The 26,107-nt window shown below is 45.1% G+C and overlaps 1 protein-coding gene across 4 annotated transcripts; it reads right to left on the bottom strand.

Moving 5' to 3' along the window:
- Positions 1–540: 540 nt before the first annotated feature.
- On the bottom strand, positions 541–25,787 carry RBCK1 (RANBP2-type and C3HC4-type zinc finger containing 1). 4 transcript variants are annotated; one of them, XM_043983076.1, is made up of 13 exons: positions 25,648–25,787; positions 22,004–22,073; positions 21,032–21,176; positions 18,819–18,912; positions 17,885–18,083; positions 17,422–17,561; positions 12,237–12,410; positions 8,805–8,965; positions 7,476–7,587; positions 5,881–6,060; positions 4,827–4,925; positions 2,339–2,482; positions 541–1,999 (listed from the first exon to the last, which is right to left on the bottom strand). In XM_043983076.1, exons 2-13 carry the CDS (start codon positions 22,023–22,025, stop codon positions 1,919–1,921), a joined length of 1,551 nt encoding a protein of 516 aa, XP_043839011.1. In that variant the 5' UTR covers positions 22,026–22,073; positions 25,648–25,787; the 3' UTR covers positions 541–1,918. The 4 variants fall into 4 exon arrangements, with proteins under 4 accessions (XP_043839011.1, XP_043839012.1, XP_043839013.1 ...); XM_043983077.1 differs by having other exon boundaries at positions 25,484–25,774; XM_043983078.1 differs by lacking the exon at positions 25,648–25,787 and adding an exon at positions 25,456–25,584.
- Between the last annotated feature and the right edge of the window lie 320 nt (positions 25,788–26,107).

The raw sequence follows: 26,107 nt of genomic DNA, 5'->3' as shown, positions 1-26,107 counted from the left end.
GCCGGATTTGAACTCAGGTACTCCTGAATCCAGGGCCGGTGCTTTATCCACTGTGCTATCTAGCCGCCCCCCCCAATACTGACTTTTTAAAGCCCATTTCTTACAGGAAAGTTATTTGAAACTACAATTACAGTGTGTTCTCTTTAGGAGTCACACACAAGGTGTGTAAGAAGTGACACATGACCTTTACTTGGGATAGCCCCACACACATTTCATATATAGGGTATATTCTCTTTACCCCTCCATGACATATGGATATTCATTTTCTCACTACACTAGAAACCAAGCCACATGACAAGGACAAGGTGAAGGAACTATTTAGCCTAGGGGAGAGATTAGACTAAGGGAGAGGGGGTGGAAAGGGATCATATCTATCTTGAAGCATTTTGAAGTGCTGTCTTGTGGAAGAAAGCAAGCTAGGTGGCGCATTGGACACTGGATTGGAATCAGGAAGACTCATGTTCATGAGTTCAAGTTTGGCCTAAGGAAATTACTAGCTGTGTGACCCTGGGCAAGTCGCTTAACCCTGTTTGCCTCAGTTTCCTCATTCGGAGAAGGAAATGGCAAACCACTGCAGTTATCTTTGCCAAGAAAACTCCTTAAGTTGTCAGGAAGAGTCAGGAATGACTGAAAACAACTGAACAACAACTTGTGGAAGAGGGCAGAATGAGGAGCAACAGGTAAAAGGCAAGTTCCAACTTCATATGAAGAAAAAATTTTAGGACTGTCTAAAAGCACATTGGGCTACTTCAGGAGGTAGTGAGTTCTCTGTTAGTCTTTAAACACAAATGTGGTCAAAGGAGATTCTTGTATCTTAGAATATTATAAACAAACCATTGTGCTATGTTAATATCAGCTATTATAATAGACAACCAATGATTAGTGGATGGAAAGAGCCAAACATGCCCCCTTTGGTAATTCATTCAGATGCCTTGGAGGAAGAGAAAGTGTAAAGAAGGCAAGTGCAGAGAACCAGCTATGCTGTGACTTGCTCTGAGATCGTGAGCAAAGTACTTCCTTTAATCTATGTGGCCCCAAAAGACAGGACTAGGGATGGGATGGAAGAAGTTGCACTGAGGCGTATTTAAAAAAAAAAAAAAGCTTCTTGACCATTAGAAGCATTCCCAAGGGTTGCCCCAGATGAGCTGGCACATCCATACTCTTAAAGATTAGAGCTTCCTGTTCCCCAAAGAAAACTTTAATGTGAACACATATAGGAGGGCCAAGGTGCTTTACCCCAGGCAGAGGACCCCTCTCTTTCCCCAGTAATCTAGAGGTCCAGTACATGTGAGGAGTCTCCCATTCAACTATGCTGGGGATTGGTCTACAAAGCATGGTAACAGGGAAAAAGGAAAGACCCCTCTCTGTGCCTGGTACAAGATAGTGATGCCCCGTGAGCTACAGGCATGTAGTTGGTAGATAGCCAGGGTGTGTGTGATTCTGTCCTGAATGTGAAGTCTGTGGACGATTAAGGCTCAGGGTGGGGAGCCTCGGTGTTATTGACTATCCAGAATATGATTAAAGCCAAGAGCCAGGCAGTGGTAACGGCAGCAGCAGAGAGGAGGACTGGAGGTCTGTCCTGAGGGCTGGCCCAAAGTTGCCAAAGAAACAAAGGCACTGGAATGAGCTCGTATCCTGAAGAGTCACTGGGGACCCTCTGGTTCTTTCCCAGGAATGGCTTTTTGGTAGCACAGGAAGACAACCCAGGCTGCCCCAGGAATTGACATCCAAGGCATTCCTGATCTATACTGGGATGGGCAGAGCCCTCAGGGGCCTGTGGTGTGGGCAGGATGGGCGGTGGGGCTTGGGGGAGGATGTCTGCTAGGAAGGCCAGTTCCCTGAGGGTTGGCTTTGCCCTGGTGGGCTGGTGGCTGTCCTGTCATGGCCAGGATCCGCTTGGTGCCTCCTCAAAGGCTCCTCAGTGGCAGTTCTGACAGCTGGGGTGGCAGGGTATTCCATTCAGCCGGCAGCGGCAGCCCCCACTGGTATCCCCAAGGCCCTGATTAGCAGAGGGAAGGAAGAACTTTAGGGGAGATGACCAAGCTAGAAAGGAGGGAAAGGAATGAAGCAAGGGCATGACAAGATGGGTGCCTATCTCAAGGACCAGTGAGAGTCTGCAGGTTCTGTACAACACACTTGCTGTGTACAGAGCACACAGTCCCCCCTCAAGGCCTACCACGTACTCCCAGGGCCCATCAGTCTTAGAAACTGCAGAGGTCAATGGGACCTGGACTTCCATGGGATATGACGGGACTCCTGGTCTCCCCAGGACTCTACCCACCAGGTTTCCTGGGCCCCCCAAAGCCCCTTTCCCTGACCCCATGGGCCCAGGACTCACTCTAGGGCCCCAGCGCGGCCCCTTGGTAACCCAGCAGATCTCTGTGTGGCAGACAGTGCAACGGATCCAATCACAGCCGTCCTTCTTCTGCACCACAATCTGGCACTGAGGGCAGTGCATGGCCTCACCCTGCTGCAGCATCAGCTACGGGGCAAGCAGAAGAACAGAGAGGCTGGTTGTTAGGGTCAGCAGCCCAAGAGTCAGCTGGATAAAAACAATAGCTCACTCTTCTATGGTGTGTCACACAAAGTGCTGCTCTCACAATGGCCCTGTGAGATGAGCTTGCAAGGGCTACCAGAGTCAGAACCAGAAATGCCATTTCCCCTGGAGAAGACGCCACAAAACATGACAAATCCAAAGAGGGGATGGGGAAGGGAAATATAAGGACGAAGACAATGGACAGACTCCTATGGGCCTCAGATCCTCCCACCATGATGCCAGAGTTAGGGAGGTTGCCAAAGTGACAGAGAACATGGCGAGACCAAAGCAGGGAGAGAATTCACTGGGGGTGAGGGAGAAGGAAGTGCTCTATATGGCATCTTACCATGTGAATAATTTTTGCTAAACTAGGAGCTAAGTTCAGTTGTTTCTACCTCTTAAAGAAAGATACAAGCGCTGTCAATGCCCACTAAATTTTAACACCCTAGGCCAAAGACCTGTTCACGCTGCCCTTGTTGTAAGTCTGATGATTATATTCTCCATTTACCAGATGAGGTAACTGAAGCCCAGAAATGGAAAGTGGCCTGGCCTGGAGTGCATTGAGAGTTAGTGGCAGTGCAGACTAGAAGCCAACCGAATCTCTTGATTTCCAGTGCCAAGGATCTCCACTAGGCTGTTTGCAGTTTCATTACCTACAGAAGGCACAGGTGCCCACAGCTCTCCTCCCATCCGCCTTCTACCCACTAGTCCCATCTTGGCTCCTCCTCAGGAAAACGAGGGTAGTGGTCATCACTTGTGTGTCTCCCCTTGTTAGCCAGCTCTTCCCCGATCCCTCCCACTGCCAGATTCATGGCTATGCTTTATGGCTCAGTTCATATGCCATTTCCTCTGTGAAGCCTTCCCTGATTCCTCCCAGCTGTAAGTGATTCCTTCTTCCTTAAACCTCTCAGACCTCTCTGGGTGACCTAGGCCTCTACCACAAAGCCCAACTGGTAACCCTAATTATTTATTTACATAATCCATTCTCCTCTGATTCCATACTCATGGAGAACAAGGATTATAATTGTATCTCTCTTGGCTCCAAGCACAGGACACCACATAAAGCTTTATGAGATTGTAGGATTTAAAGCCACAAGAGACCTTAGCTCTCAAGAGGCAGCTAGGTGGTATAGTGGGCAATGTTACTGTTAGAGTCAGGAAGTCCTGAGTTCAAATCCAACCTCGTACATTTACTAGCTGTGTGACTATAAGCAAGTCACTTAACCACTGCTTCAGTTTCTTCATCTGTAAAATGGGGGTAATAACAGCACCTACCTCCCAGGGGTGTTGTAAAGATTAATCATGAGATATTTGTAAAGCACTTGGTAAACATTAAAGTGCCACTATCATCCTCTAGCCCAACTATCTCATTTTAGAAATGGGTAAAATGAAGCCCAGAAAGGAGCAAATTGCCCAAGGTCAGACAGAAGGTGTGTGACACCACATGCTAACAGTTACCATTAGAAGCCAAATCTTTTAGGGCAGCTAGGTGGCACACTGGATAAAGCACTGGCCCTGGATTCAGGAGGGCCTGAGTTCAAATCCGGCCTCAGACACTTGACACTTACTAGCTGTGTGACCCTGGGCAAGTCATTTAACCTCCCCCCCCCAAATCTTTTAAGTACCCTTTCCCCTATATCACCTATGTTTTTATTGAATTAATTTTAATTCCCTCCTCCCCTCCTTTGCTCATGCTGTTCCTCTCACCAGTTTTCCTGGACCCAGCTCTCTACTTTTTCATGTACTGAACACCAGAGTTCAAGCCCTGGCTATGATGCCAGTTCAGCAGGCATGGTGCAGATCATTTAATTTTTCCAACCCTTACGTTCCTTGCACTACCCCACCCCACAGTGAGGATAAAGCTTTGTAAACCTTAAAGCAGTTTCAGAAATGTGAGCCATTATTATTATTATTATTATTAGCCATAGCCTACCCACCCAAGGCCAGGTTCAAATTCCAGTTCTTCCCTGAATTGGAGCCACTGCATTTTATTTTTTTTTTTATTTATTTTTTTTTTTTTTTTGCGGGGCAATGGGGGTTAAGTGACTTGCCCAGGGTCACACAGCTAGTAAGTGTTAAGTGTCTGAGGCCGGATTTGAACTCAGGTACTCCTGAATCCAGGGCCAGTGCTCTATCCACTGCGCCATCTAGCTTCCCCGAGCCACTGCATTTTAGAAGCAGAAGGAACTTTGGAGAACATTGAGTCTAGCCCCTCTTGTGTTACAGATGTAAAAAGAGACCTGGAGAGGCTTTAAGAGATGATCTGAGCAGTGCCCATCCCTGCCCTCACCTTGAGCATCTCCGTGGTTTGCCGGGCAGCTACATCATTCTGTGCCCTCAGAGCGAGGTCATCCTGGTACTCCTTGCAGTTCATGTTCTCATGAATGGCCTGTGGGGAGGTGGGAAGCAGCGGATGAGTCTGTCCCCCAGGAAGCTGGCCTGCTCCTCCCTCTAGTCTGAGATCCTAGCTCCCAGGCCTCAGCGGGACATGGAGCCAGTAAGCTCCCCTAGCAGTAACCCCTCCAGGGGCTCAGCTCCTCCCGGCATCCCTTTTTTCAGTTCTCTTCCAACCCAGCTTCCTCAGAGTCAGAGAATTCATTCCTCAAGGGCCCTGGTCACCCCTAGAAATGATGTACAGCTTCTAAGGCTGTCTCTAGAACCAAGGGTTATCAAGCTTTTGGTGTATCATGAACCCATTTGGGCAGTCTGCTGAGGCCCTTTGCAGAATGTTGTTAAATGCATTAAAAAAAAAATCCACAGGATTACAAGGAAATAAATAATTTTGAAGTAGTTACAAAAATATTTTTTAAAAAAACAAGGTCACAGAGTCCAAGTTAAGAACCCCTGCCCTAGAGTTACAAGACCCTAATGTCCTAACAGTGAGATTCAGTGCCTTCTTGTGGGTGATGGTGGTGGTGGTGGCATTGTTTTGCTTTTAAGTAGCCCATGTGTATTTGTAATGGGAAATGATGGGGTCTGTGTTGCTTCTGGGCCCTGGCCCTGGGCCTTACTTCATCCTGTCCCTCTGCCCTTCTTCCCCTTAACTCTGGGCTTCAGTTCCTCCAATTAGGAAATGGATTCTGGTTACATGAAGATGACGCTTCTGATCTACCCTGAGTGGGAAATGGGCTAAGTTTCTTTTCCCCTCCCCACTCCCCAAACATAGGAGGGATGAACTGAATAATCTAGCCTCCCTTTAACTGTCTCCTTAATGGACAAGGGCAGGTGAGGTGGTTGGCAGGTATCAGGGCAGGATGAATCTGGGGATGCTGGAGCTTGGGCATGTGGGGTTGAGGGATCATCTGACCCCTCCCAGACTGGATGAGGGATGCGGGGATCCTGACCTTGCAGAGTAGACAGTTAATGTGCCCACACACAGGACAAGTGAACTCGTTGACATCGTCCTCAAAGAAGCACCAGCCTCGGCAGTCATTGGTCTTGCAGTGATAGCTGAAGGCACTTCTGTTCTCGGCGATGGAGATGCCCAGATCCAGGAATCGCTGGTAGTCATCAGGGCTCAGGAGCTGCCATCACAGCTTACCCTCACTGGGGGGCCCTGCCCCAGACACCTTATCTCTGCCTCTTCCAAGTATTCTCTCAACAGTACACCATCCAGGAAGCCCTCCCAGATTAACTCCACCCACCTCTGGGGTCTCCATTCATCTGTAATTTGACATTTCAATACTCTCCCAAAGGTTTCCCTAGGAAGCAGGGCCTCCCCAAGCTGGGAGTTCTTCCCGTGATGGGTGTATGGCTACTTGTCAGGAGTATCATAAAAATCACAGGAACACAGACCTTGGGCTGGAAGGACCCTTAAAAGACCACCTAGCTCAACCCTCTGCCCCCACTATACAGATGACAAAACTGAGACCTGGAGAATTGAGGTGACTTGCCCCAATAGCAGGCAGCAGAGCCAGGATTTAAGTGAGCCTAGGTCTTAAATCCATTAAATCCATAGCTCCCAGCCCCTCTTGACTAGATGACTCAGTTCCCTTCTGGCACTGAGATTCTAGAATTCTAGGATATTCAGCTGAATTACTGGCCTGGGACACCTTTCTCTTCTCAGAATATTATTCATTCAAGACCCAGCTTGGGATACCCCTCCTCTAGGAAGTCTTCCCTGACCACCTCAATTTCCAGTGACCTCTTCTCCCCCTGAGCTCCCACAGCCCTGACTATGAATCACACACCTTTAGTCCTTAATTGGACCGTCGTGTGTGTGTGTGTGTGTGTGTGTGTGTGTGTGTGTGTGTGTGTGTGTGTGTGTGTGTGTGTGTGTTGTCTTACCTCCCCAACAAGACCGTGAGCTCCCTGAGGGCAAGGGACAGGTCTAGGTCTTTGCTCTCCTTCTGTGCAGGGCTCTGATCACAATAGTCATACCACAGATAATAAGGGTAATAATAGTAATAATAATGATGGTAGCTAACATTTCTATATGGCCAGCCACGTGCCAGGCCCTGGGCTAGCTAAGTGCTTTACAAATAGTATCTCATGGGACAGCTAGGTGGCGCAGTAGATAAAGCACTGGCCCTGGATTCAGGAGGACCTGAGTTCAAATCTGACTTCAGACACTTGACACTTACTAGCTGTGTGACCCTGGGCAAGTCACTTAACCCCAATTGCCCCACAAGATAAAATAAAATAAAAAACCAAAAAACAAACAGTATCTCATTTGACTCTTACAACAACCCTGAGAGGCAGGTGGTGTTATCATCCCCGTTTTACAGATGAGGAAAGCGAGGCACAGAGGTTAAGTGACTTGCCCAAGGTCACACAGCTATTGTCTGAGGTCACATTTGAATTCAGGCCTTCCAGACTCCAGACCTGGTGCTCTATCCATGGCACTACCAGCTGCACAGACAAGAGGTGGTGAATTCCCCACACTCCCTGGTCCCTCCCTCATTTTGGCCCCAGAGGGGCCCACCAGCCCAGACCTTACCGCTCGGATCTCTCGCTCCTGCAGCTTCCCTGGGCAGGAGTAAGTGGCATCAATGTAGGGGCAGGACACCTCTGCCTCTTGGCTATTCAGGATCGTGCCCTGAAGGCAGTCCCTGGCAAAGGAGTGAGGGAAGAGGAGAAAAGAAGATAAGAGGAGGAGGGCCAAGGTTGGCCCTAGAAGGTTAAAGAAAGGCAGTGTGGCCTAGCAGAAACCCTTCTATAGTTAGAATCAGGATACCTGGGGGTAAATCCCTGATCTGATAAGTGAGTCAAGACAAGCAATTCATCTGGACAAGATCCATAATGATAATAACTGTACAATGCTTTTAAGTTTGTAAAGTACTTTAGAAATATCTCTTTGATCCTCATAGCCCCTCAGGGGGGTAGGCACTATTATGAACCCCAATTTACAGGTGAGAAAACTGAGACCTAGAGAGGTTAAATGACTTGCCAAGGATCTCACATAGGGTCAGAAGCAGGATTCAAACCCAAGACTCCTTGACTTGAGGCCTATGCTCTTGTCACTCTTCTATATTACTAAGCCTCAATGCTCACATCAGTAAAATGGGAAGAATACTTGAAACATATACCTCACACGATTGTTATGGAGAAAGCACTTTGTAGGGGCAGCTAGGTGGCACGGTGGATAGGGCACCGGCCCTGGATTCAGGAGGACCTGAGTTCAAATCTGGCCTCAGACACTTGACACTAGCTATGTGACCCTGGGCAAGTCACTTAACCCCAAATGCCTCACACACACACACACACACACACACACACACACACACACACACACACAAAGAGAGAAAGCACTTTGTAAATGAGGTTCTCCAGCAATGTGAGTTATTATTATTATTATTATTATTATAAGGCACTAGGGCTGTGACTGACTGCTGACTTCTGTTAGTTTTAACCCAGAATGAAGAACCCTGGAGGACAGGAGGGAAAGTTACAGGAAGAAGTGTGAGGTTTGATATTAGTAAAAACTTGCTACTCATCAGGGTGGCTCCAAAGGAGAACAGACTGCCTTTATAAGTAGTGAGCTCCCCATCAGGAGAGGTATAAGTAAGAAGGAACGTAGCCTACAGGACCACTTGTCAGGGATGCTGCAGGAAGGGCTCCTGCTCAAGCACCAATGGCTCCAGGTGACCTCTGATCCCTTCCACCTGAGATTCTGGGAACCACGGCAGAGTAGTATGCCCACCCCCACACTCTGCTCCAACCCCACAGGCTCCTAGCTTGGTTAGGGACTGATTCCTTCCCGGCCCAGACCCAGGCTTGGTCATCAGCAGGGCCTGGCGCAGGGCGGGGGGAGGGAGCTGGGCCGTACTTGCAGAAGGAGTGCAGGCACTCTCGCAGGACGACTCCCTCGCCAGGCTCCAGGGAGGAATAGCAGATGGGGCACTCCACTCCCTCTGTGCTCAGCACCAGGCTCCGTTGGTCCAGCTGCAGGAGCTCGAGGTAGTTTCCCTCCTTTTGCTTCTGTTTCCTCTGAGCAAATGAGAGAAAGGAGTCATAGCGAGAGGCAGCTAAGGTTCCTGGGAAGAAGCAGGATCGCCTGGGAGCAAGCATGGCTTCATGATGTACCAGCCAGATCAGAATTGTTGCTTAAGTTTTTTATTGATATATTTTGTTCTTTATTGATATCTTTTGTGACTTAACTAAGTTTTTTATTGGTATCTTTTGTTCTTTCATAGCCTACATTTTCCCTTGTCATCCCTCTCCCTCCCCCTTTCCAGACTCATTTCTTTCTTTTGTCAGGATGATAAGATTGCTAGACAAAAAAGGGTTAGAGGGTATCAGACCAGGAGACCAAACAAAGAGCTCTTGGAAGATCCCCTGCCTGTGCAGATATTTATAGCAGCCCTTTTTGGTGACAACAATGAACTAGAGAGAGAGTGGGTGCCCATGGACTGGAGACTGATGGAACAAATCATTGCATGTGGATGCGATGGAATATTATCGCCCTGTAAGAAGTGATGGATAGGAAGGATGTAGAGGAACTTGGGAAGGCTGGTGTGGACATTTCCATCGTGACTACAACAGTGCAAATAGAAAGAGCAGCACTGAAATAATCAAAACGATATGCCAAGAAATAATTTTGATAACGAAGCTGGGCCCCCATCCACAGCACCTGCCCCTCTTGTTTGCAGAAGTGGGGCATTATGGGTATGGAATACTCCATACAATACCAGACATTTTCAAAGGGTTCATTAATGAGTTTTGATGAATTCCTCCCCTCCCTTGTTTATTCTTTATCATAAGAGATTGGTCTCTAAAAGGCAGTAGGATGGGGATGTTTTGGGAAACTCAGGCAACATAAAAACAAACGTTATCAACACAATTATTCTGAAAAAGGAAAATAAAACAATCGATACAATGACCACAATAATATAATGAAAAACATTACTGAAAAAACATGAGATGTTGATGTGAAAACAAAAGACATCAATAAAACCTGATTTTTTAAAAACAACCACCACAAGTATGTAACACTTCAGTTACATTTACTATCCTTTTTGTTGTTCTTTGTATGCTGAATTTTATTATTATTATTATTATTATTATTTGGTGATTAAGCTCAGAACAACAAAAAAGAGAAATTCAGCAACCAATCTTAATTCGGCAGGATTGGTGGGAAAGCATGCCCCTGCTTCCTCTCCTCAGAGAAGTGCAGGACTGGGTACACAATGAGGCAAGGCCAATGTATATACCGGTTTGTTTTACCTAATTATCTATAAGGGAGGATTCTCTTAGGGGGAGGGGCATCAATGCTTATAAAATAAGCACAAATAAAATATTTTTCTTTAGAAAATTCAATGTCAGAGCTTGATGGGATCTTAGAGACACTTTAATTCAATCTCTTTTTCTTACACATGAGGAGAAGGGGGCTGAGAAAAGAAAAGTGGTTTGCATGGTCACATACTGACCCAAGATTGGTAATTCCAAAGACTGAAATCCTAGGGTAGGTGGCCTCCACAGACTACAGTAGCCCAAGGGCCAAATCAAGCTACTTTTGCCTGGTTTTGTACATGTTCTTACTTTTGAACTGGTTTCTGTATTTTTTTTTTTAGTGAGCCAATTGGGGTTAAATGACTTGCCCAGGGTCACACAGCTAGTAAGTGTTAAGTGTCTGAGTGGGGCAGCTAGGTGGCTCAGTGGATAGAGCACCGGCCCTGGATTCAGGAGGACCTGAGTTCAAATCCGGCCTCAGACACTTAACACTTACTAGCTGTGTGACCCTGGGCAAGTCACTTAACCCTCATTGTCCCCCCAAAAAACCCAAAACAAACGAACAACAAAAAAAAGAAAAATCCCAGGCAATACCAAACCAGGCACTGAGGTGGATTTGGCCCCCAGGCTGCAGTTTGCTGAGGAACCCTACCCTATTGTTCTAATGTCTTGTCCTGGGTTCTTCCTATTTCTCCAAGCCAAGTCCTACACTTGGACTTACAGTTAAAAAAAAACAAAACAACTGCACCCGCCCAGGATGGGGAAGATCTGGTTATACAGAAATTTACATGAAAAAGACTGAAGGTTTAGGCTGAGCCAGTAGTATGATGTGCCAGCTACAAAGGCTGGACATCACTGTCAGGATGTATTGAGAGAAGCGCGCTATAAAGAGAGAATGTGCTACATTGCTACATTCAGGGCATGGTCTAGACCCACACTCAAGTCTTCTGGTGCCTATTCCCAAAACAGCTTTTTGGAAGGTCAAGCTCAGAAGGCTGCCTTTGCCGTTAAGAATGTGCACAACAATACCCTTTGACCCAGCAATTCCACTTTTAGGTCTTTTTCCCAAAGAAATCATGGAAAGGGGAAAGGGACCCACATGTACAAAAATATTTATAGCTGCTCTTTACGTGGTAGCAAGGAATTGGAAGTTGAGGGGGTGCCCATCAATTGGGGAATGGCTGGACAAGTTGTGGTATATGAATACAATGGAATACTATTGTGCTATAAGAAATGATGAGCAGGAGGAGTTCAGAGAAACCTGGAGGGTCTTATGTGAGCTGATGATGAGTGAGATGAGCAGAACCAGAAGAACATTGTACACAGTATCATCAACATTGAGTGTTGACCTACTGTGATGGACTATATTCTTCTCACCAATGCAATGGTACAGAAGAGTTCCAGGGAACTCATGATAGAAGAGGATCTCCAAATCCAAGAAAAAAAAAGAAAAAAAAGAACTGTGGAGTATAGATGCTGATTGAACCATACTATTTCTTTTGCTTTGGGTGCTGTTGGTTTTTTTTTCTATTTTGAGGTTTTGCATCACTGCTCTGATTTTTTCTCTTATAACAGGATTAATGCAGAAATAGGATTAATGTTATTATGTGTATATATATGTGTGTGTGTAGATATATCTATATCTATATGTATATAGATATATCAGATGTCTAGGGGAGGGGGGAGGGAGGGGAGGGAGGGAGAAAAATCTGAAATTGTAAAGCATGTATAAACAAAAGTTGAGAACTATCTTTACATGTAACGGAAAAAATAAAATACCTTATATGCAAAAAAAAAAAAAAAAAGAATGTGCAGAACAAACAAATCCACGAATCTCAGCCTAGAGGCCAGGCAGGCTTATGACCCACTGACTTCTCAATTACACAGAGTACATTGTGTCATAGAGCAAGAAATCTCATTGGTGTGATGGGACGACCTATCTGCTTGTGAGGGGCTCAAAAGAGGGGAAGAGAGGGAGGGACCCCAGCCCGGACATTCCCAGAGGACTCCTGGGTCCTCCCTGACCTACCAGCTGGTATTGCCGAAGGCCATCTTCCTCGATTTGTAGCCGTGCCTGCTCCTCTTCATCTGGCTGGTGGGAGCTGGGCACCTGGTAACCTTCAGGTCTAGCCTCACAGCACATCTCACAGCCTGGCCTGGTGGGCTTGTTGACAAAAGTGCACCCTGGACATTTCCAGCCAGCCTGGGCAGGAAGAGGGAAGGAGGGCATGATAAAATATTTCTACCCAGTTCAGATCTTGGTGGCTGCCACTGGGTACCAGCCCTGGGTCATTCTCCCTCCTATCTCAAAGGAGTTTGGCACTTGTATCCTGCTCTTCAACTCCTACCCTCATACTAGGGGATTTCAACATCCATATTCCATTCCCTTCCAATTCCTCCATCCTCTCAATTTCCATGACCTACATCTTATTCCACTCCAGCCATGTAGAGGGATGGTCACACATCCAGCTCAACATTACCCACAAGTGACATTGCCCCTCTGACCATAACTTTCTAACATTCCATTTCTCCCTAGGCCTAACCCCTCCTAAATCAATCCTTTACCCCATCTCTAGACTTCCACTCCCTCCACCCCCTCTGAACTCCAGTCATAACCCTAGTCAACTCACTCTAGTCTCTAATCTCTTCTCTTTATCACTGTTCATCCATCCCCTGCCACACCTCAGCCCTAGATTACTTCCACTCTGCCCCTACTTAGTCCCTGACACATAGTAAGCCTTAGTAAATGCTAGCTTCTTCCCTTCCTGAATGGAGATCCAGAAGTCCACAGGCTGGTGACTAGGGATATTATGAATTCATGTTACCCAACTGAGTCCTCACTGTTTCAAAGACATGTAATTCTTTGATTTTTCCCTTATTCCCTCTCACTCCCCCAAAGAAGCCATTCCAAACTTTCTCTCATCAAGACTCCCATATTCCCCTCATCCTCCCTCATCCCCCTCCCCATCAGCTAAGGGCCTCGCTCCTTGCTTAATTTTAAAATTTCTTTTATTTTGAACTTAGACACCAAAAAAAAAAAAAAAAAAAGCATTTTCACATGCACAGCAGATCACAAGGACTGTTTATGAAACCACGAATCTCTATTTCAAAATATTTTTAAGTATAAATGACAGTACTTTCAAAACTATCCTTGTCTAGGTTTCTTTCTGAACTCCATTTTGATGTCTTCTCTGCATTAAAAAAAATATTTCAATGGTCCTCATTTGGGGGATATCAGTATTGCTAATCTTCTATCTCTCCACCCCCAATTTAAAAACTGAAAGGAAAAAAAAAAACCTTGTAATAAATAAGCAAAACGAATACACATGACCAGAAATCTGTAATTTAAGTCCATCACTTTTCTTTTTTAGGAGGTAGGTTACATGCTTCATCGCAGGTCCTCTGGGGATCACATTGATCACAGTTCTTCAGTTTTTCAAAGTTATTTTTCTTTACAATGTCATTGTCCTTGTAAAAACTCTTCTCTTGATTCTACATTGGGTCACACTGGCCAGGAGTCCCTTTAATCCTCAGCAGCAATATTCTACTACATTCATAAACCACAGTTATTCACCCATTCTCGAATTGATGGGCACCCCTCAGATTCTAGTGCCTTAACTTTTAATCCCCCCTTCCCCTCCTTGAATTATGCTTCCCACCCTCCTTTGTTTCCCTGTTAAGATGAATGTATTTCTACACCAAATAGTTTGTGGGTATTCAATCTTTGTCTATTTCAGGTATAAGGGAGGTTTATCTGATGCCTTTTCTTTTTTTTTTTCCTTTAGTGAGGCAATTGGGGTTAAGTGACTTGCCCAGGGTCACACAGCTAGTAAGTGTTAAGTGTCTGAGGCTGGATTTGAACTCAGGTACTCCTGACTCCAGGGCCAGTGCTCTATCCACTGCGCCACCTACTGCCCCTCTAGGTTTCCTTTTGACTCTTGTCCATTCACTTAAAAGTTCCTATTCAGCTGATCTTTTCATCAGAAATGCTAGAAAGTCTGTCTTCCATTTCATCAAATATCCATCTCCCTCTTATAGTAATGATACTCTTGGTTGTAAGCTTATGCTTTTTTGCCTTTTGGAATATTGTAAACCAAAATCTTGCAGGTTTTGTGTGATCCTGACTGTGGTCCTTGGTATCTGAAATCTTTCGGGATACTTGCAGTATTTTTTCTTTGATGTGAGGCAGGTCTGTATGTTGTCTAGGGCATTCATTCCCAGGCCTCTTGGGGTTCCTTTCAGGAGGTCACCAGTGGATTCTTTTTTTTTTTTTGCAGGGCAATGAGGGTTGTGACTTGCCCAGGGTCACACAGCTAGTAAGTGTCAAGCGTCTGAGGCCAGATTTGAACTCATGTACTCCTCAATCCAGGGCCAGTACTCTTTCCACTGCGCCACCTAGCTGCCCCCACCAGTGGATTCTTTATATCTTCACTTTGCCCTCTGGTTCTACTAGATCTGGGCAGTTTTCACATGTCCAGGCTTCTTCCTTCCCATACAACACAGTTAACAGGGAGTCCAATAATTCTTAAATGATCTCTGCTTGATTTGTTTCCAAGTCCAGCTGTTCTTTTATATCAGATATCTTCTTCTATGAAAAAAAACCTTTTGATTTTATTCAAATATTTCTTACTATCGAGTCAATATTTTCTATTTGATATATTCTAGTTTACAAAGACTCTGTTATTTTGGTAAAGTTTATCATTTTCTTTTCTAAGCTATTTATTCTCCATCCAATTCTTTTCTCCAGAGCTTTTATTTCATTGTTTAATGTCTTGCTTCATTTCTTCTAGCTATTCACGTGGTCCTTGTAGAAAATCCATTTTTTGAAACTTGAGTCTGTGCTTGAAATTGTTATGGAGCCACTTGCTCCTTCTTTTGGGATCTCTATTTTTTTTTTTCTTTTCTTTTTTTATTGGTGAGGCAATTGGGGTTAAGTGACTTGCCCAGGGTCACAAAGCTAGTAAGTGTTAAGTGTCTGAGGCCGGATTTGAACTCAGGTACTACTGACTCCAGGGCCGGTGCTCTATCCACTGCATCACCTAGCTGCCCCTTTTTGGGATCTCTAGATTCACAATAGTTTTGGGGGTTTTTTTGGGGGGGGAGGGCCAATGAGAGTTAAGTGACTTGCCCAGGGTCACGCTGTTAGTAAGTGTCAAGTGTCTGAGGCCGGATTTGAACTCAGGTATCCCAAATCCAGGACTGGTGATTTATCCACTGCGCCACCTAGCTGTCCCCCATAATAGTTTTTGATACAGATTAATGTCTTCTTTGATTTACTCATTTTTCCATCTTTAGTTCCTGATCAGAGCTTTGGGCCAGGCTTTACTTCTTGCTGTATTTTTGAGTAGGGTGGTTGTTCCTGCTTGCTCTGTCCCTAGATTCCCTGAGTTCCTGGGCTGACTTCCTCTTCCCAGAGTTAAGCACCCCACTCCTGACCCCCAACCCAGGATCTGTGGGGTTCAGAGTGTTGGATCTTCAGGGGCCCTCTATGGTATCTCAGGACTATATGCTAGGGACCACTGGTTGCTGTTGTCCCCCAAGGCTTCCAAGGACTCTTTAGGTTGACAGCCACTCTGGTGGTTGCTGTCTCCAGACATAAAGCCCTCCAAGTTATACAAGTCTCTAGCGCTCCATTGGCTTGTTGGGCTGGGCTACCAATGGCTGGCAGCCCCCTTTACAATTGCCACGGGGATGCTCTCTGACTTTTTGTGAAGTTCTAGGGTGGAAGAAGTCACCTACTATGATTTCCCATTGGATTTCTTCATTCAATCTAGTATGAATTTCAGGGTTTGGCTGAAATGGATTTGGGGGTACTAGGCAGCGTGCTCTCTGGTTAGGCCCCAAATCTATGTACCTACCTACTCTTCTGAGAAATCCGAGGCTATCTAATGGGAGCTCTATCATCTCTTAAAACCCCTTGATGTCACCCCCCACACTCTTTTCCCTCCAGTTTCTGACAAAGAAGTGGCCTTACTCCTTGCCAATGCCAACCCTTCCACAGCTGCCCTTGAGCCCATCCCTTCTCATCTCCTCAGGGATACTGCATTTTCACTCATCACCCCCCCCCCCTTTTATGAATTTTCAACCTCTCCCTATCTACTAGTTCCTTCCCTACATTCAAACATGTTCAATTCCTTAAAAATATCCTTTTAAAAACCTTCATTAGGGCGGCTAGGTGGCACAGTAGATAAAGCACCAGCCCTGGATTCAGGAGTTCCTGAGTTCAAATCCGGCCTCAGACACTTAACACTTACTAGCTGTGTGACCCTGGGCAAGTCACTTAACCCCATTGCCCCATAAAAAAACAAAACAAAAAAACCTTCACTATACCCTACTATGCACTCAAGATATGGTCTATGTTCCTCCTCCCATTTTCAGCCAAACTACTAAAAAAAAAAAGCTATCTACACCTCTTGCTTGGGCAGCTATGTGCCACAGTGGATGGAGAAAACCCTCTGGAATTTCACGATACTACTGTCTCCTAGATCTCTTTTCAACCTATCTACCTATCTCTTTCTATCTTTTGACCTCTCCTTCTCAATTTCCTTTCCTGGCTGGTCATCCATATCAAGCCCCCAACTCTGTCTTAGCACCTCTTCGCTTGTCTCAATACCCTCCCTCTTGGTGATCTCATCAATTCCCATGGATTTATTTATCACCACTAGAACTATATAGCCAATCCCAGTCTCTCCCAGTCTCTGAGCTTCAGTCCCAAATCACCAATTGCTTACTGGATGTCTTGGAAATACCTCAAACTTAACCTGTCCAAAAATGAATTCGTTTTCCACCCCAACCCCCCCAAAAAACTCCCCTCTTCACACTTTTGTCCCACAGAATTCTTCCTTCAAGACACTGTGCTGGTACTACCTTCTACAGGAAGCCCTTCCTGATCCCCCAGCTGCTAATGCCCCCTCTCCCCAAATATCTCATATTTAACTGCTTTGCATTGATTCTCTTTATATTTTTTTCTCATGTACATAAAGCACTATACACATAACCTTCCTTGTTGTCACCCTCATTAGAACATCAAGCTCCGTCAAAGTAAGTATTGTTTCAATCTTTGTCTTTTTATCTTCAGCACCTAGATGAGTGCCCAGCACATAGCAGGCACTTAACAATGATGCTTCACTGAGCGATACCATAAATGGTACTGGAAGAGGGTTGGCTTGGTGGTGAGGGCCAGCGGGCAGGCAGGAGCAGAGTTAATCCCTTACCACAGAGGGATCTGGGGCTGCTTCCACAGTAGAGGGAGCAGTAGTTCCAGCATCCTCAGGGGGGACCTTTTCTTGGGATTCCAGGGCTCGAGAATCTTGTGGACCCCGAGATTGTAGAGCAAGGTCTCTGAAGCCCAAGTCTGCAAAGGAGAAGAGGCATCAGAGGACCCCCTTGTCCACTGTGGTTTGTCCATCTAGAAGCTCATATGACCTTTACAATTCCTCTGCCCCCTGCCTGAAAAAGGCCTGGCTATTACTGCCTACATTTTACACATTAGGAAATAGAGGAGCAGAAAGAGTAGACACAGGATGGCAGAAACCAAAGTTAAGCCTGGGTGTCCTGGCCCCCAACCTATGTATCCTAGCTATGTATTATGTGGACCGAACGGAAGATGCCCTTGTCCTCTCCCAGCTGTTCCTAGACTCAGCCTCAGGGCCCAGGACTGGCCCCCAGAGTTGTTACCTTCTAGAACCCGGAGCTGCCGCTGCCGCTGTAGTTCTTGCTGGCTAAGCTGGGTGTGGTGGGCAGACAGGAGGTAGAGGTAAGCCTTGTCACCATCTTGCCTCACCCCATAAGAATGCAGTGTATCCTGGTCACGGGGCAGCCGCTGGCCGATGATCCACCTCTGCAGGCTTGGATGGAAGCCATAGTCCAGAAAGACCTGGCCAGTGGGAAGAAGAGAAAAAACAAGAGAGGGAAAGAAAGTGGGAAAAGAGAAGAGGAAGACAGAAGGAAAAAAGCAGGGAGGAGAGAAGTTGGGAGAAAAAAGAAGTAGGGAGAAAAGGGAAGAATGGGAAAAGAGGAAAGGGAGAGAGAAGAGAGGAGAGGAAAGATAAGAGAGGGAAGAAGATGGGGAGAAGAGAGAAAAGAAGATTGGGATGGGGAGGAGAGAGAAAGGAAGAGGACAGGAAAGGGGAAAAGAGGTCAGAGGGAAGTTCTGTGTTAAGGACAGACAGGATGAGGGATGGCAATGGGGAAGAAAGTCATCTTCTTTCTAAGATCAAACGGCTCCAGACTGAATGTATCTATGGCAAAGGAAGAGTTCCCTGCCCCCACTTCACTTCTCCCCCAATCCCCAACCTCACCATGCCCTGGAGGACTGGGTCTGGCTGGATCCAGCCTCAGGTTGAGGAAGTGATCCAGTCTGGCTACAGTGATGCAGCCCATTCTGGTTCCCTGAAAACCAATTCTTTTTTTTTGTTTTGTTTTTGTTTTTGTTTTGCGGAGCAATTGGGGTTAAGTGACTTGCCCAGGGTCACACAGCTAGTAAGTGTTAAGTGTCTGAGGCTGGATTTGAACTCAGGTCCTCCTGAATCCAGGGCCAGTGCTCTATCCACTGTGCCACCTAGCTGCCCCAGAAAACCAATTCTGGCCACCAGACCGCAGCTCTTCATACCATATCTTTCAGAGAAGCCACAGTCATGTTGGGTCGAACCATCAGCCAGATGTGAAGAGTTTGCATCTGGGAGTCTTCCACACCTACCCATAACCTGTGGGGAGACAATTTATCACTGAGAAGTTCTGGGTACACACACACAGACATAATATATGATCTCCTCTCCCCTGCACCCCTGTCATATACATAGTCAGATCCCGTCTTTCTGGAACAAATAAACACACACCAGGGACACAGATCCCACACTTACAAGCAGCTTGCTGCCTAGGGTAGAGCCCTGGATTGGGGGGAAGGGTCCTAGGGATGAGTCCTGGTTCTGCCCCATTTTAGCTGTGTGACCTTGGGAAAATTATCCCACCTCTCTTAACCTCTAGAGAGGCTGCCTCCCTTATGAGGCTATTGGGAAGATCAAATGATATTCTTTACATAAGGTGTGTACAAAAATAAAATATTACAGAAAGATGTCTGTTGTTAAAAGTCACAGGTTCTATGCTGTCTCACCCTAGGCTTCATCCCAACAAGAGTGCTCAATCTCCAAAGATAGCAAATAGATAGACAGACAGACAGACTGACAGGTATACTATGTTTCTCTTTGGTTTTTCTCTACCTTCTCTCCTTCTCTCTCTCTCTCTCATCTTTCTCTGACTTCTCTTTTTTTTTTCCTGGTTTCTCTCTGTCTCTCCTTCTCTATCTCTCATTTTTTCTTCTCTCATATTCTCTCTGATTTCCAGTTATCCCCATAGTCTTGCTTTGGCTAGTATGTCCTTTTGTGGGGGGGCAGGGGGAAGGGAAGGTATAGAGTTTTTATTTCATTGATATAAGGTATTCCCCAATAAGGAAACTTTCCCTACCAATGTAGAGTCATTCTCTGTGGAACAAGTTATAGTCTTGAGAAAGTTGCCTGGGACACTAGGAGATTAATCGACTTGCCCAGGATCATACAGGTAGCAGGGAGCAGGGAGCAGAAGAAGAGGCTGGTAGAAAGGCCCTAGTAAAGGGACCTTATATCAACTACACTGTACTATCTCAACATCCCTACTAAAATATAGTGTCCAGGAGCAGCTAGATGGCGCAGTGGATAGAGCACCGGCCCTGGAGTCAGGAGTACCTGAGTTCAAATCCGGCCTCAGACACTTAACACTTATTAGCTGTGTGACCCTGGGCAAGTCACTTAACCACAATTGCCTCACTAAAATATATATATATATATATATATATATATATATATATATATATATATATATATATATATATATATATATATATATATATATATATATATATATATATATATATATATATATATATATGGTGTCCAGATCTAGACCAATTCTCTCATTTAGAGACCAGCCGGGAGATGTGGGACAGAAACACTCACACTGAGATCCAACTGAGGAAGGAATCCAGTTGCTAAGTTAGGCTGAGCCTGTCCTTGGTGTCTGTGTTAGAGCAGAGGCAGAGGTACCAGAGTCTCTGCCCTTTGGGAACTCACAGTCTATTAAGGGAAAGTGACCACAGCCTCCCAGGCTGGGACAGCACTACAGGGCCGGGACTGCCAAGTTCTCCTGTCTCCGGAGCTAAAGTTATACCTCCTTCTCAGCTTTTTTTTGGGATAAACTCTCCCTGAAGTTTTGTCCAACATCGGTCCCTCTCTTAGGAACAAAAGACAGAATCCTTTCCTACATTTAAAAAATGTGTTTAAACTATTCTAATACTTGCCTGCCTTTCATCCTATCTGAAAGCCAGAATTGAGGAGTGGAAGGGACCTTAAAGGTGGTCGTTGTCATCATCATCATCACTAGCATTTTTACACAGCTCTTTAAGGTTTGTAAATTTCTTTATAAATATTATCTCATTTTATCCTCACAATAATCCTTATGATTATCCTCATTTTACAGATGAGGAAACTGAGGCAACCAGATTTTCCCAGGGTCGCACTGCTAGTAAGTGTCTGAGCTGAATTTGAACTCAGGTCTTCCTGAGCCCAGATCCATCCTCTAACCACTGCACCACTTAGCAACTACTTTTAATCATCTCACCCAAAGCCCTCATCTTACTTATGAAGGCTTTAGATGAGGCCCCAAGAGGTAAAGTCATTTGCTCAAGGTCCCAGAGACAGTAATTAGAATTCCCTCAGAAATCAATGCACTATCCCCAACCCCAACCCATCTCATAAGCTCTCCCTTCTGCTGAGTCTATTGTCCAGCACTCACTTGATCTCCTGTTTGGGGTAGGCCTCTGATCTAAGCTGCAGTGTCAGTAGAGCTCGATTCTTTGCCAGCCAGGTGGCACAGCTCACGGCCATCTTCTCATCCCCACCAGCCACAGCCCGGGCCAGCTTCAGGGCCATCTCCTCCACTGCAAAGGGAGTGAGGGAGAGATTGTAAGGCTAAGTATTGATCTGGAACAGGGAAGTAGGGGGAAAGGGTCTTCTGTTCTCTATTTAGGGGCAAGAATGGATCTCCAAAGAGTCCCTGGTTCTTTTAAGTCTAAAGCTTGGTCAAAGCCATAGAGTCTTAGCACTTCCAAAGGGGCAAGAGTGAACTACATGAGTCTCTTGTAGTACATGATTCTACATGAACTACATGACTTCCTCAACCCCCACCCAGTCCTGGGAAATAGAAATGGAAGACAGAAAAGGTCCCCAGGTGACCCAGCCAAAGCCCTTCCCTGTCCTTCCACATCTTAAACCCTCCCCACCCCAACCCTCTATTTCAGAGATAATTATCTTATTTACAAAATCAACAACAGTAATAACAGTTCCCAATTCTATATTACTTTTACATATAAAAAGGATTTTCCTTCCAACAACCCTATGAGGTAGGAAGGGTTGGTATTATTACCCTCATTTTACAGAAGAAAATGAAACTCAGAGAAGGAAAATAATTTGCCCAAGGTCATAAATCTGGGATGTCTCTGCTAACAGAGCCCTGGAGTCAGGAGGACCTGAGTTCAAATCCCGTTTGACCCTGGACAAGTCATTTAACCCTGTTTGTCTCAGTTCCTCATCTGTAAAATCAGCTGGAGAAGGAACTGGCAAATCATTCTGGTATCTTTGTGGAGAAAAACCCCAATGGGGTCATGGAAAGGCTGACAACTAAAATGACTCAACAACAACATACATTTGGGTAATGTCAAAGCTGGGTCTTGAACCCAGGTCTTCCAACTCTAAACAAACGTTTTACCTTTCTTGGTCTTCTCTTCCATCAGGCTGGACTGTGCCCATCCCACTCAGATCCAATAAGCAGACTCAGTCTGTGAAGAGAACATCCAGTGCCCCTGTTTACCCTAAAAGCCATGGAAGAACCCAAGCCAAGTAGCAAACAAGGAAGAAGGGGGAACTGCCCGGAAACAGGAAAATTCAAAAGTTATTTTTCTTTGGTCTGAGAATAAATTCTTCAATTTTTACTTTGAAATGTCCCCGTCATTTTTTACTTTTCCTTCCCCTTTCACATCTAATTATTAGCCAAGTACTTTCTTTTTGTGTTTTTATATTTAAATTTTTTTTAGCAATTACATGTAAAAACATTTCTAATATTAGTTTTTTAAAATTTTGAGTTCCAAATTCTTTCCCTGCCTCTCCTCCTCTCTTTGAGAAAGCAATTTGATTTTATACACTGTGCAGTCATGCAAAATATATTTCCATATTAGCCACATTGTGAAAGAAAACACAGATTTAAAAAACAACAAGAAAAATAAGAAAAGTTGTTTTTTAAAAAAAGTATGCTTTGACCTACATTCAGATTCTATCAGTTTTTTTTCTCTGGGAGGTGGATAGCATTTTTCATCCTAAATCCTTTGGAATTGTCTTGGATCACTGTACTGTTGAAAATAGCTAAGTTATTCACAGTTGGTCACTGTACAATACTGCTGTTATGGTATACACTGTTCTCCTGGTTCTGCTCACTTCACTTTGCATCAGCTTGTATAAGTCTTTCCAGGTTTTTCTGAAAGCATCCTGCTCATCATTTCTTATAGCATAATAGTATTCCACAATCATATGCCACAACTTGTTCAGTCATTCCCAACTGATGGGTATCCCCTTAATTTCCAATTCTTTACTACCACAAAAAGAGCTGCTATGTTTTTGCATATATAGGTCCTCTTCCTTCTTTTTAAAAAATCTCTTTGGGATATAGACCTACTAGTGACATTGCTAAGTCAGAGTATGCACAGTTTTATAGCCCTTTGGGAATAATTCCAACTTACTCTCCATAATGGTTGAATCAAGTTCACAACTCTACTAACAGTACTTTAGTGTCCCAATTTTCCCACATCCCCTCCAACATTTGTCATTTTCCTTTTCTGTTATATTAACAATTTGATACATATGAGATAGTACCTCAGAGTTGTTTTAATTTGCATTTTTTAATCAACAGTGATTTAGAGTGTTTTTCATATGATTATAAATAGCTTTGATTTATCTAAAAACTGCCTGTTTATATCCTTTCACCATTTATCAATTGGGGAATGATTTGCTAGTATTTTGTTTTTGGTTTTTGTAGGGCAATGAGGATTAAGTGACTTGCCCAGGGTCATACAGCTAGTAAGTGTCAAGTGTCTGAGGCCACATTTGAACTCAGGTCCTCCTGAATCCAGGGCTGGTGCTTTATCCACGGTGCCACCTAGCTGCCCCCTGTATTTTTATAAATTTGATTCAGTTCTCTACATATTTGAGAAATGAGGCCTTTATCAGAGAAACTTGCTGTAAATATTTTCCCCTTGTTTTCTGCTTTCCTTCTAATCTTGGCTGCATTGGTTTTACATGCTCAAATCTTTTTTTAATTTAATGTAATCAAAATTATTTATTTTACATCTCATAATTCTCTCTATCTCTTGTTTGGTCATAAATTCTTCCCTTATCCATAGATCTGACAAGTAAACTATTCCATGCTCCTGTAATTTGTTTATGGTATCACCTTTTATGTCTAAGTCATTTACTCATTTTGACCTTATCTTGGTATACTGTATGAAATGTTAGTCTATATCTAGTACCTACCAAACTGCTTTCCAGTTTTCCCGGCAGTTTTGGTCAAATAGTGAGTTCTTTTCCCCAAAGCTTGAATCTTTGGGTTTATCAAACACTAGATTAATATGGTCATTTACTAGTATGTATTGTGTACCTAATCTATTCCACTGATCCACCACTCTATTTCTTGGTCAATACCAGATTTCTTGATGATTATTGAAGCCAAGTACTTTCAATTTCATGTCCTCAATCTCTTTCCCAGCCATCCCCCTCTTTTCTTCTATACCATCTCTAGGCAAGCCCTATTGAGCCTCACTGGATTCTTATAACAATCTCCAAATGGGTATTCCAGCCAATATACTTGGCCAAGAGTCATCTTTCTAATTTACAACTCCAACTACATTCCTTCTCAGCTCTGAGACCCTTCATGGTTCCCTATCACCCGAGAAAAACCTAGCTCTATATCCTGGGTATCTCTAGCTCTATCTCAATATCCCTACCAAAATATGGTTTGCAAATATATGACATGTGATATGTAGATATATTATACCCAGGGCCCTTTATAACCTCCACTCACTTTTTCAGGTCATCAAACATTTAATAAGTTCCGTATCGTGTGCAAAGTCTAGTCTTAATGTCACACTAATTGCTACCTCTCCACCCTCCACCCAAACTGGCCTCCTCCCCAACCCTTGTGTCATCCAGCCCTCTCTGGACTCCCAGCCTTGGCTCATACTTTCACCTTTGCTTGGAACTGTCAGCACTCGTCAATCCTTCCTTTCCTATCTCAGTTCAGGAGTTACCATGCCCCAGTATAAGTCTACCAGCAACCCAAGCTGTATATCCCCTGAATCTCTGGAACATCAACTATGCACCTGTTTGGTGTTTAATCAACATGTGCAGTCTGAGTTTTTTTTAGCGCAGATTGACCTTTTTAATTCTACTATACTCTGGCTGGTATTAAAATAAGTTCATCTCCTCTGTGCCTTTAGCATGCCAATGGTGACACTGGCAGCTACAAAGCAGGCCCCCTGAATATCAGAGAATTAATTGGTAGTGGTGACAATAACACCAGTGAACCTGAAAAGGGATGGGGGTGAGTGGGGTTAGAGGGACGTGGAGAACCCAAGCCTATTATAGGAACACAGGATTCTGAGTTAGAAAGGAGTCCAGAACATGGAATTCCAGAGGCAGAAGGAACCTTAGAACAAAGAATGTCAGAGCTGAAAGGAACATAGAACATTAGAGCTGGAAGAGAGCTTAGAATACATAATATCAGGGCTGGAAGGACTCTCAGGATAGATCATATCAGGGTTGGAACCCTTGGAACACAAAATGTCAGAGCTCTTGGGAGATAAAATGTCAGAACTGGAAGGGACCTTAGCACAAAGAACATGGGGGCTGGAAGGAGCCTCAATAATCTTTATTTTACAACGGGGAAACAGGCCCAAAGAGGGTAATCGTCCGGCCTATCGTTCTCAGCTGCCCTCAAGTTGGGGAAGGGGAGGGGTTTGAGAATAGAAACCCGAAAGTGACACGGGGCCAGGAAATGAAGGAGAAGGGCCAGGGAGCGGAAGAGGGAATGGAAACTGTCGGCCGTTGCGGGGGGGGCCGGGGAAAGTTTCCCACCTCCGAAGGAGGGCTGAGCGGGGGGAGGAGAACAAACACCTGGGGAGGCGGAGGCGGAGGCGCAGACCTGGTAGGGGTCAGGTTGCGATGCTGGGCGCAGGCTGCCAGGGCTGCCCCTGGCGGAGGTCGCGGGGCCCCAAGGCAAAGCTGGCATTCAGTGGACGCTTCCTCCGCCCTCAGCGAGCGGCCTCGATCTGGGCTCCCTCCCCGGCCCTAGTAGGCTCCACTCACCACCCGATCCGGCCCCGGCTTGGCTGCGGCTCGAGGAAGAAGAAGGAAGGAGGAAGGAGGAGGAAGGAGGAAGGAGTGGGAAGAGACAGCCCCCAGTAGGGGTAGAGGCGAAGGGGCGGGGAACCGGCGACGTCCCGGGCCCGGAGGGGGCGGGGCCAGAGGAGGCGGAGTCACGAACCGGAGAAGCGTCATTGGGTAGGAGAGGAATCCGAGAAATTGACAAGGAGAGGATAGGAGGGTATGGAGACCTAGAAATGCAGAGAAAGGTGCAAAGATTAGGATTGCTCAGAATTAGATTTAGAATTATATTGTAATAATAACTACCATTTCTATAGCTCTAAAGCGCTTTACAAACTATCTCTCATTTAGTTGTTCAGTCGTGTCCGACTCTGCATGACCCCACTTTTGCCAAGAAAGGCAAAGATACTAGAGTGGTTTACCATTTTCCTTCTCCGGCTCA

Source organism: Dromiciops gliroides, chromosome 2, assembly GCF_019393635.1.
Source record: "Dromiciops gliroides isolate mDroGli1 chromosome 2, mDroGli1.pri, whole genome shotgun sequence".
Taxonomy (NCBI): Eukaryota; Metazoa; Chordata; class Mammalia; order Microbiotheria; family Microbiotheriidae; genus Dromiciops; species Dromiciops gliroides.
The sequence above is the reverse complement of the archived record's forward strand: the minus strand, read 5'-3'. Positions and strand labels throughout refer to the sequence as shown.